Source organism: Suncus etruscus, chromosome 12, assembly GCF_024139225.1.
Source record: "Suncus etruscus isolate mSunEtr1 chromosome 12, mSunEtr1.pri.cur, whole genome shotgun sequence".
In the NCBI taxonomy this organism is placed as follows: Eukaryota; Metazoa; Chordata; class Mammalia; order Eulipotyphla; family Soricidae; genus Suncus; species Suncus etruscus.
The window spans coordinates 54,292,503-54,304,817 of record NC_064859.1 but is presented as its reverse complement, the minus strand read 5'-3'; the positions used below and the strand labels follow the sequence as shown (position 1 = coordinate 54,304,817).

At 41.0% G+C, this 12,315-nt stretch overlaps 1 protein-coding gene and 1 gene segment (V, D, J or C); one reads left to right on the top strand and one right to left on the bottom strand.

The window, feature by feature from the left end:
* Positions 1–8,288: 8,288 nt before the first annotated feature.
* LOC126024533 (60S ribosomal protein L37-like) lies at positions 8,289–8,582 on the bottom strand. The gene has a single exon (XM_049784968.1). It carries the CDS (start codon positions 8,580–8,582, stop codon positions 8,289–8,291), a length of 294 nt encoding a protein of 97 aa, XP_049640925.1.
* A 1,808-nt stretch (positions 8,583–10,390) lies between these two features.
* LOC126024188 (immunoglobulin kappa variable 1-39-like) lies at positions 10,391–10,856 on the top strand. The segment is given in 2 exon segments: positions 10,391–10,445; positions 10,558–10,856. Coding segments are annotated over 2 exon segments (348 nt in total).
* The last annotated feature ends 1,459 nt before the right edge of the window (positions 10,857–12,315 follow it).

Sequence of the window (12,315 nt, the reverse complement as noted above, 5' to 3'; positions counted from 1 at the left end):
AAGCAGTCAGGGGTTATGAGAAGAAAACCATGAGTGTATGAGAAGTTTTGTGTTTATTAATTCAGCTGCTCTTGTGCATTTCTTTTGTTTTTGTTTTTGTTTTTTGGGCCACACCCGTTTGAAGCTCAGGGGTTACTCCTGGCTATGCGCTCAGAAATCACTCCTGGCTTGGGGGGACCATATGGGACACCGGGGGATCGAACCGCGGTCCATCCGCTTGCAAGGCAGACACCTAACCTGTAGCACCACCTTCCCGGCCCCCTCTTGTGCATTTCCCAGCCTAGACAATGTTTTTCCTTTTACTACTGACTCTATAAAATTTAAAAATATAGCTATGTTTTTCTGTTACCTGTAAAAGTAGTTTGAAGATATGCTAAGAGCAATAACAATTTAAGACAGGGCCAGTGAGAGAGTACGGAGGTAGGGCATGCAGGATGGTGGTTCAAATCCCAGCATCCCATATGGTCCCTCGAGCCTGCCAGGAGCAATTTCTGAGCATAGAGCCAGGAGTAACCCCTGAGCGCTGCCGGGTGTGACCCAAACCTCCCCCCCCCCCAAATTAAGGTAGTTTCCTGGTGTCCCTTGTTCTGACTCCCTCTGCCATCGAGAAAGTTTCTATAGAGAATACAGAAATATGAAAGCACATCTGTGAATGTAATTGAAGTCATGGAATTTCTTTGATAGGATATGAAATAATAAAAAAGCAAACATGTAACTAGCCTGTCCTTACAAATTCTGGTGTCTCATATCGTTCCCGAGTCTGCTAGCCATTCTATATCTATATCTATATATCTATATATCTATATATATATATATATATCTCCCTTATCACAGAATCAGAAATAAGCCCTGAGAAATGCCTTGTATGCCCCCAAACAGGAAAATTTTGTTAAAAAATTGAACAATGTATTTTGCAGACCTTTCTCACTATACTCTTAGAACCTATTCTCAGTCATCTGCTTCAGCAATTCAATCCTAGGACCCAATTATGCTAAAAGGACATAGTAATCCTCCAGGCCTAGACCCGGACTGCTCTGTAGGCATGTGCAGCCACTGGTCTAAATGGGTCCCAATTTCTAATTGGCTGAGCTAAAACAGCAAACTACAATATCTTTGACTATGAAACCACTATTGAAACTATATAGATCCACAATGAATAGAAAGGAATGGGGTCATAAAAGTGTGCTTAAAAGCTCCAGAGCGGGGCCAGTGAGGTGGCACTAGAGGTAAGGTGTCTGCCTTGCAAGCTCTAGCCAACGAAGGACCGCGGTTCAATCCCCCGGCCTCCCATATGGTCCCCACAAGCCAGGGTCAATTTCTGAGCTCTTAGCCAGGAGTAACTCCTGAGCATCAAACAGGTGTGGCTCAAAAAACCAAAGAAGAAAAAAAAAAAAACTCCAGAGCAAGAGAGGACAGAGGAGGAACAAAATCAAGGTGAGACAAAAGAAAATGATAAAAAAAAATGGAGGGGAACAGAGATTACGGGCAGCCCATGATTACTCCAGGTAGCAGACCAGAGAACATGGGGATATCAATGTCACAGGAGACTCTAAGACATGGAGACAAAGACTGGTTGTCCCTCAGCAACAGCTAGGATGCTTAAAAAATTCTTTTAAACCATCATTAAGTATAGAACTTTTGATGATTGAGTTTCTTGCATACAATACACAACACTAATCTCATCAGTGTCCACTTCCTCCACAATGTCCCCAGTGTCTCTCCACTCTCACCTAATGCCCTTCTGGAACCTCATTTCACATGATGGTATAGTTTATCTTCACTGTCTACAAACAGTTATAGTGAAATTGTGTCAAAATAGAATTTAGGGTATGGGAATCTTGGAGCAATCTCCATCGCAGAGAGATTTACTGGATTTCACTCACAACAGAACACATGATCATTTCCCTAAAAAATATGGCCTCTGAAGATTCAGGCTTCCACTCTCATATTAAGTCAGTTTTGTCAGGTCTGGGTTTAATATGCTATCTCATGGCTGCACTGTGAAAGATCAGCAAAAGATTTCTAATATTGGTCCCAGTGTTGCAGACAGATTTCTTTTTACCAGTGAAACAGCTACTGGAATACCATCACCAGACCTGTCTGTAAGGACAACCACCACCACCACCATCACAACTGCTTTCTCTCCTAGATAAATAGTTCAACTATTTGAGAAGAAATAACTCCCAGTTGACCAGGAATTTGGGAGAGATGCTTGCAGTACTTTAGTAGCACATGGTCACCACACATAGGAGGTGCTGTGAGATTCTACATGAGAAGTCCCTGGTGTTATTTCAGAGAGAATTTCAGGAAGGAAGATCCTGCATTTGAAATGACAGGTGAGCAGTGCGGCATGGTGGGAAATCTGAGATCTCCCAATACAGCTTTAGGTTTTTTGATTCAGCTTCCAGACTTCTAGAATTATTCACACTTGCAGTGAGATCTGCAGCAGGTACACAAAGGAAGAAGCTTCTGGAGCCATCAGCTCTATGAACTATGACTGAGTTTTTCATGTGTGAGTACAAAGCTTTGACTATGAGAAACCAACTATAATATTTCAAGATTAGTAGACAATTGAGATTTTTTCTGTGGTTCTTGGTTTAAGGAATATAACTCTGGGTCTTATAGTTGAAAAATATTCTTCAGCTGAGCATACCTGTCATGGATTATTTCTGTGATGATAAAATATGCCTGATGGGAACAAGAGTGTGACTGTGCCTAATGCAGCTACAGGATCCTTAAATTATAACATGTAAAAAAAGTACCTTTATTTTTATGTAACTGTATTTTTTTAATTTAAGTAAATGTCACCACTTTTAATTCATTAATTGTAGTGTTTTCATTACTAAGTTTCTGGTTAACACCAAAAGTAAAGGTCGCAATTATATTTGCCTCCATTGGAAAGTTTTGTTTGAGTCAAGGATTATTGTGGCTAAAACTATTTTCAGATGTTTGAGGTCTTTTTGTTATTGTTTGTTTTATCTTTATTTAAGCACAATGATTAAAAAACATGATTGTAGTTGGGTTTCAGTCATAAAAAAGAACACCCCCCCCTTCACCAGTGCAACATTTCCACCACAATGCCTCCAACAATGTCTTTCCTCAATCGCTGCCTGCATTCTAGACAGGCATTCTACTTTTCTCACTCATTAACATTGTCATAGTTGTTAGTGCAGTCATCACTCAAACTGTAAGCACCACTCTTTGTGGTGAGCTCCACATCATGAGCCAGTCCTTACAGCCCTCATTTCTAGTGTCTCTGAGAATTATTTCAATAATGTCTTTTATTTTTCTTAAAACCCATAGATGAGTGAGACTATTCTGTGTCTATATCTCTCCCTCTGACTTATTTCATTCAGCATAATAGATTCCATCTATAGGAAAATTTCATGACTTCATCTCTCGTGATGGCTGCATAATATTCCATTTTGTATATATACCACTGTTTCTTAAGCTATTCATCTGTTGAAGGTGTTTCCAGATTCTGGCTTGTGTAAATAGTGCTGCAATGAATATAGGTGTGAGGAAAGCATTTTTGTATTGTGATTTTGTGTTCCTAGGTTATGTCCCTAGGAGTGGTATAACTGGATTGTATGGGAGCTCAATTTCCAGTTTTTTAAGAAATCTTCAAAATTTTTCCATAAAGGCTAGACTAGATGGCTTTCCCACCAGCAGTGAATGAGAGCTCTTTTCTCCCCACATTCCTACCAGTACTTATTGTTCTTATTTTTTTGTGATGTATGCCAGTCTCTGTGGTGTGAGATGGTACCTTATAGTTGTTTTGATTTGCATCTCCCTGATGATTAGTGATATGGAGCATGAAAAATGGAGGTAAAGCCTCTTCAACAAGTAGTATAGGGACAACTGCTCAGCCACATGCAAAACATCAAACTCAGACCTCTACCATGCCCAAAGGTTAAATCCAAATGGATTAAATACCTTGATATCAGACCTGAAATCACATGATATATAGAACAACATGTAGGTAAAACACTCCATGACATTGAGACTAAAGGCATCTTCAAGGAGGAAACAGCACTTTCCAAACACGGAAAATCAGAGATAAACAGTTGGGACTATATTAAGCTGAGAAGCTTCTGCACCTCAAAGGAAATAATGACTAGGATACAAAAGCCACCCACAGAATGAGAGAAACTATTCAGCCAATATTCATCAGGTAAGGGGCTAATAGCTGAAATATACAAGGTACTGACAGAATTTAACAAGAGAAAATCATCTAACTCCATCAAAAAATGAGGAGAAGAGATGAACAGACACTTTATCAAAGAAGAAATACAAACTTAGCTCTTTGGAAGCTTCCCAGGTTTCTGGTGCTGTTGGACAAGTGTGGAGACGTTCTCTAAGTAGCCTGAATGTTGCAGCCCACAGTGCTACCCTGGAATCCAGACATGCAAACTAAACTCTTACATAATTCTGTGTTAATATGTTAAGACCCCAAGATATTACTGGTGGCTTTGTCCTGCCTGATCAGCCAGGATATGACAGCTACAGGAGCCGAGCAAAGGTTTCATCAGTTCCAGATCACAGGCACCTACCTATGAGACCCCAACATTCCCTTTCTCAGCTGGAGCCAGAGCTCAGGCTCTAGAAGAATAAGAGCCTGGATTGGGGACTTAAGGTACATGGCTCTGTACCTCCTGCCCAGAATCAGGCACCAGTTTTGCTCAGGCTGAGTAGTTGGTTTGAGTTTACGAAGACAGAAAAACAAAACAGCAAAAGCAGATCAGGATTCTCTCCTTAGAAAAGAGGCCATGATTTGTTTTATAGCTGTGACCTCAGTTTATGTTGCTGTTCTAGGAAAAAAAAACTATAGGCAATCAAAATTATTATAATTAATGTTGGATATTGGGCTTCCTAAGTGGGAAGAAATAGTAACCACCACAAGAATCCCCTTAGATAATGATGATTCACACGTTTACTTTCCCTTGGTGACTTTCAAGGCCTGAGCAGGCAGAAAGCACACCATTGTGATGGAGGGTATCTCCTCCTGAGACTTAGATGGTGTTAGATGCAGCATGGCTCTGAACTTTTTCCTTTTACATGGGACCTATCACTTGAATTTCCTTAAAATCTTTATTTTACCAACTGTCCAAACCTCCTTTCACAGTCAAGGATTTAGATACCAAAATATCTTTGTTCCTGTCACTAATGTTCTTCATTAATAACTATTCATGTCCAAACTTCTGTAGGAACTGACTCCTGTAAAGACACTTTCTGACTGGCCTTTATCAGAAGGTCCCCTGGCAGGGAATATGCACTGGGAGAGATTCACTCTGGGATGCTGAATCTGTATACACCTGCCTTACACTCTGATGAGGGAAAATTCTTAGTTATAAAAATTGTATTTATAATAAATATTATTGGATTTCATTTTGCCATCAAAGGCTATATTTTATTTATTTAATTACTTTAGTTAATTACTATTTAATTTTATCGTTTTACTTAATTAAAGGTAAATTAAGTTAAAGATACATTAATCTTTACATAGTTAATTACTTAATGAACTACAAATGTGTTGATAAATAAGTACAAGGAATATAAAATTCCAAAATAAAAAATTCCCTATTATTCCTCCCTCACTCCACTGTCCATTTGACAAGACAGTTTTGAAGTACAAGAATTGTAGTTTTGATCTCATGGTTTCAATGCTTGACTGTGTGCTTTGGATATACAGCAACACCATCTCCCACATTGATTTCCCAAGAGCAAGGATTCCCATTTCTCCATTACTACCCCTTTTTCTAAACCTCTTTTGCTCTCTTCCTTTGCCCTCTGGATACTTCTTTAGAGTTTTAGAATCCAGTGGTCACTCTGAGCAAACTCACTCATCTGGGCTGTGTCTCAGTGCAGGGGTTCATGGAGGCAAAGCTATTGTGGTGCTGCCGTGTCAGGGAGTGTCAAGCCTTTACCTAGAGGTGCTCTGGACCATGAGGTTCATGGGCTCTGATGATCCAACACAGACATTGATGTACTATCAATCCCTTCACCAGATTGTCAGGTGGTAAATTGTCATTTAAATCAGACCGAGGTGGGTCAGAGTAATAGAATAGTAAGTATAGAGCTTGCCCTCTGTATATTTTCTCTAGTTCTGTCTTTGCCTCATTTCAGAATGAGACAAAGATACTCTCTGTGGGGTCTGTACATGAGAGTGATACTGTCCAGGGAAACAAACCAGGACCCTATATATGGGTCATGCAGTGACCCATGAGCATAACTGAAGGTCAACAGGACACCTCCTTCCATGAATATTTAGAGAGCAGCTCATTGAGCTTGATATATTTGGGATAAGAAAACAGTACAAATAACAGCTACTTTGGGTGAGACCCTCTTTTACTTCCTGTCTTTGGAAGCCCCTCTCTCACCTTGTTCACACAGGCCTCCCCAAGGAATATGTCTATAAATGAAAGGACTCCTGGGTTTCTTTATGATCTCATCTTTTTTTTTTAATTCCTTTGCCTCATTTTACATTAAATGAGGTTTATCACACCTGACTAAAAATGAAATGCAATCATATAACTAATTGGGACAGTGTAAATCAGGGAATCCCTAATAATGTTTTTAGAAAACTGGATATTCTGGATTTCGGATCACACTGCAGTGAACATGACAGGTTACCTTTGACAGAGTAATTCATGCTGCACCCATCACACCAAGGTTTCCACTCCATACTGACAAGGGGACACTGTTATTCATCCAGCACTGTCTTGTCACATGTGGGATCTGTCTGCCATCTACAGGCTGCTTTGTGATACTGCACGTTAAGATTTCAGGCTCTGATCCCAGTGATGCTGCCAGAGACTTTTCATCATTTTGGGAAACAGACACTGTAATATCTATCACCAGATCAATATTGAAGAAAAAAAAACAAAATTATTTCTTGGCTTCATAAACCATTTCACTATTTGAGCATAAATAACTCATACGTGACCAGGATTTCGAAGAGGGAAATGTCATCCAGTGTAGTAACTATGATCCTTACAATAAAAAAACATGCACTTCAGAAAGAATTTCTGGCAGGAGAAAGAATCTGCAGTTTAAGTGAGAAGTGATCTCTGTGAAGCAGTGGTTCCTGAATTCTCTGAGAACTTGTCAACCCAGCTTCATGCCTTCTTCTGAATCATTCTGCCCATCTCTCAGTCAGGTGTGGGGATGAAAATGGCCCTGGTAGGCTCCTGCTCTGCATTCAAAAGAACATGAGTCTCCTGACAGAAGGCACAGGACAGCCACCAACACAGGCTAAAGTCAAAAAAGAAACTGACTCCTCTTGAGTTCTGTGTTCACTGTAGGTCTCCTCTGTTATCTGCCCCATTATGAGGAACTTTCACTCTCTTCAAAGTACTCCTGGAGTATTTTGACCTGAGTGTGCACAAACCCCATGTCATGAGGGCTTAATATGGACAATTATTTTTTTAACTACTAGTCTTTCACAGTTATATTTAGGGTACAAAGTGACAGAGACTTTCTTAGTTCTCCTCAGTTGTGGCTGACAAAATCAGTCCTCTGTAATTAGAGATCCTGGCATTTGCACAGTTTATAGGATGAAGTCTAGGATCGAGTCTTTCTTTACGGTTCTAGGAATTCTGTTCTGTCAAGATTGTTATTGTCAGTCTTCTGTAATGAGTGACCTTGGTTTTTGCACAGATCCTAAGACGAAGTCTAGAGTATTGTCTTTCCTTGTGGTGAAGCCTAGAGTATTGTCTTTCCTTGTGGTTCCATAAGTTCTGTTCAGTCACTGTTGTCAAAGTCAGACCTCTGAAATTATATATATATATATATATATTTAATATAAATCCTAGGCCAGAGCCTAGGCTAGGATCTTTCTTATTAGTCCCAGGAAAAGTTCTAATCAGTCACTGTTGTCAAAGGCAGTCTTTTTTAATCAGTGATCTTGGTTTTTTTTTATATCAAGGACAGTGTGTCTTCTGATTCATCTTACCATTAGGTGATGAGGTAGGGCAGTCTACTCTTAGATCAAGTTGTTGCTGTTTCCTTTTTATTAGGATGTCCTATCAACCTGGTGCCAGCTGGTGTCATAGCAGTATTAGGGACTCCCCAGGGGGAGTTTGATTCCTGGTGTTGTTGCAGAGAACTGTGTTGGTTTTTTGGTTAGGATCTGGGGGATCGGGGTTGGATGGTAACTGTCCAATCACATGGAGTCAAACACAAGTTCCCATGACAAATGTTCATGGTGGGAGGTACCCCATATTGTAAAATTTATAGTTTTTTTTTTTAACCAGGACATTTATTCACAAGACTAGCTGTTGAATTCCTTAAGATGAACTGGATGCTGCAACAGCTGCTCTCTTAGGTTTAGGCTTTGTTCCCTCACAGAAACCATGTCTGAATCTGTGGTACAGAATTTTAAGGTGTCTCATGCAACTGGTCCCAGTGGTGTTTCTCCTTTTGGTCTTGGCACTCCAGTTATATTTTCTTTTGTGCTTTGCGGGGTTGCCACACTTGCTGCAGGTGAACTTCTGCAGTTGGTAGTCCTTGGAGTCACAGTGGTGGCACAGTGTGTGCGTCTTGTTGAGATGCTTCCTGAATGATGACATCCCCTTCATCATCTCGCTTTTGTGGCAGGACCAAAGAGCAAAATTTATGGGTTCTTATCCCTAATAGATAAGAGCATGTTTCTATACTTAAGATTTTACCCTTTTATATTGTGCCTATGCAAAAGAAAATGTTGCCATATTATATTGCCGGTGCATTTGGGGGTACGAATGGCAGACTGTACAGTCTTTTTTGCCCTGGTTTTGACCTGAAATTTATCCCAAGCAAGAAGGTACAATTAATTTTTAAGTCATTGGTGGTGAACCATGGAACTATGAACTGATTGTTGGGTTTGCAGTTCCCGGACACCCTCTGAGTGAAGCAGCAGTGGTGTGGTTTGGTGGTAGGATGACTACTCTCGGATATGATGCTCACTCCCCCTCAAACAGCAATGAATTCTGCTCCACCCTAGAGTGATGATTCTCCTGTCACTCTTCAACCCAAACTAACTCCAACAACTCACATGGGCATGGGCATTCCTGCTCCCCATAGAGGGGTCCTTTTACAATTTATGAATGCCTACATATTTGGGGGTGTTCTCATGCCCTTTCCTGAAATCTCATGTCTTTTATTTGTTTTCTGGGAAGAAAAAAAAAAGAATAGAGTTCAATAAGAGCAAGGTGGTTTTCAGTCAGTGTAATGACAGAGCTGGAAAGAAAACAAATCTCAGCAGAGGTAGAGGGAGCCTGTCACTAAAATAAGGCAGAGGGAGAGAGAGAGAGAGAGAGAGAGAGAGAGAGAGAGAGAGAGAGAGAGAGAGAGAGAGAGAGAGAGAGAGAAAGAATCTGAGAGTGAAGGAGAATGCAGGCTTCAAGGAGACACTGATGATAATGTCACATACTCTAGTTTCTCTCTAATTTGTGAATCAATATCCTGACTCTTATGATCCTTTTCCCTCAGTACAGGTCTCTGTGGTTATCTTTTTGGTTTGGGTTTGGGTTTAATGTGCCATACCCAGTGATGCTGAGAAACTACTCCTGTAGCAGTGCACAGGGTATCATATGTGTGCCAGAAATTGAAACAGGTTGTGTTGGGTGAAACAGCCATCTTTGTGCTGTTCTATTGTTTGTCACACCTCTATCTTCTCCCTAGTACCAAATGACAATTTCCCACCTGACACATTTCGTGAGGGGGTTGATGGTTCAGCAACATCTGTGCTGTGTGAAGTCAGAGCCCAGGAACCTTCTGGCCCAGTGCAACTCTGGATACAGGCTTGACAGTTTCTGGAACTGAGGCACCACAATACTTTTGCCTCCATGGGACCATGCAATGAGGGGCCAGATTGATGTTTGCTGTTCATAGAGACAATTGGGTCTGAGAGCCAACAAAAATCAATAAAATATTGGAAAAAACATTTTTACTTAAGAATATAGAGAAATATAATATTGGGATATCATATTCACATATGATATCTTATCATATTCATATATGAAACCTAATTTTCCTTAAAATGCATAGAGAAATTAGAGATTTCTATAGACAATCTACAGAGTGTCTTAGAATGTCTGTCTCTGGGCAGAGGGAACAGAAAGCAGTGTCCTGACTCAAGGGGTACATGACAAGACACACCCCTTCAGTACTGAAACTGGTGGGCACCTGTGTCCCCTGGGATGAGCATGTTCTCTGAGGGCAAATTTCTGTTTCCCCAGAGGAACATAAACCTCCATCTTCCCTCAGCTGTGCTGTTCCCACACAAACCCTCCACCCCTCTGCCTGCCTAGCAAGCCCAGCCCCATTCATTTGCAAGTCTCACAGTCCCTGCCCAGGACACTCAAGAACACTGGGTCTCCCTGCGCAAGCTCAGATCCAGACAGGACACACAGTGGACATGAGGGTCCTGGTGCAGCTCCTCAGCTTCCTGCTGTTCTGGCTCTCAGGTGAAGAAGCAACACCAGGACTCACAGGGCTTAGTGTTCCCTGGACTGCAGGGAGAGGAGGCACTGAATGGTAATGAATAGTGATAATGAGTGTTTCTATTTTCTCTCTCAGGTGCCAGGGGTGATATCCAGCTGACCCAGTCTCCATTCATGTCTGCATCTCTTGGAGAAAAAGTCACCATCACCTGCAGGGCCAGTGAGAATATTTACCAAAATTTACACTGGTATCAGCAGAAACCAGGGGAAGCTCCTAGGCTCCTGATCTATTATGCATCAAGCTTGCAACCTGGGGTCCCTTCCAGATTCAGTGGCAGTGGATCTGGCACAGATTACATTCTCACCATCAGCAGCCTAAAGTCTGAAGATGCTGCCACTTATTACTGTCAACAGGGTTATAGTAGCTCACAGTGATACAGGCCATAACATAAACCCCCTGAGTTGAGCTGTGTGAGGCTGGGCAGCCCCAGCTGTTCTTCCTCAGAGTCAGATGCAGCTAAGCTGTGATGTGATTGAAGATTGTGAGATATGACTCAAAGGGGTTTCTGGACAGCCTAGTTCTCTCCTCTCACCCTCATTCCAGCATCATCGACAGAAACATCGGCGATAATATGTCAGGGTCAGACGATTGGGGAAAAATCACCTGAGTGTCCAAGCAAGAATTGTTTTCAAAAGAAAATAGTCATACTTCTTACAAAATTTGGCCAATCTTACAGAGATTTTCCATGAGACCTCAACTAACTCAAGCTCAGGATCTCCTCTAGTAATCAGTTCACATGGCTCCCTCAGGGGCTTTGTATTACAGGTGATGCACCTACACTGGCACCCCTTCACCCAAAGCCCATGGTGGACAAGAGGGCCCCCTCTTGGTGCTGAATAACCTAAGGGTTTTAACTGATATGTGATGGCCTGTGTCCAGCAGGTCAGTGTCCAACAGATTACTTTCACTGTTCTAAAATCTTCTTTGACTCAGTTGTCCTTCCTAGGATCCCTGAAAAATCACTGACACTTATTCCATAATTTTATCACTTGCAAAATGTCCACAAATGTTACCTGTTTCCAGTTGCTTTCTTGCCCTTTGTACTATGCACCTAAGTTCTGTCTTTCTTTCATGTCTTTTTTATTTTATAAAATCCTAGGGACTGGAATAATAGATCTGTGGACAATTTGCTTGCCTTGCACACAGCTGACCTGGATTAGCTCTGAGGCACCACATATAGTTCCAGTGCTCAGCCAGGATTCCTGAACTCAGAGTCAAAAGTAAGACCCAGAAACCTCCAAGAGCAGCTTAAATACAAAAACAAAAATGAAAACAAAATCAAAATTTAAGTAAAGTCTTTGGGATGCTGAGGAAAGTTCCATTTTCTAATATACCATAATCACTTTACATTTTATCCTGGTTCTAACATCCTTTATTTGTGCTCTCAAACTTTAAAATTAATGTTTGCTATAATTGCTGGATCATATGAGAGCTCAATTTCCAGTTTTTTGAAGAAAAAAATCTTTCTTGTTTTCCAGAAAGGCTGGACTTCATGAGGAAATATGTGAAGAAATGGAAAATAAAAGAACATGTATTCTGGTTAAAAACTTTTAGAATCCAGAACCACAATAAGTACATGAAAGAAAGTATCTGACAGGCCAACCTGAGAATCTTCTGCTGAGACCTCCATCCTCCCTCAATGCCGAGATTCTCTCAGCTACTTCTAGCTAAGATCAAGTTCCCTTGATATCTGTAAAGCCGTGACACACTCCCCATTCGGAGTCACTTTAGAACTGCAGCCTCCATGGACTATTTGACTTCTCCACATATCTTTCATGCATCATCCATGAACTGTCAAGAAGAATATAAGTCTAGATAGATGGAACGGATGAT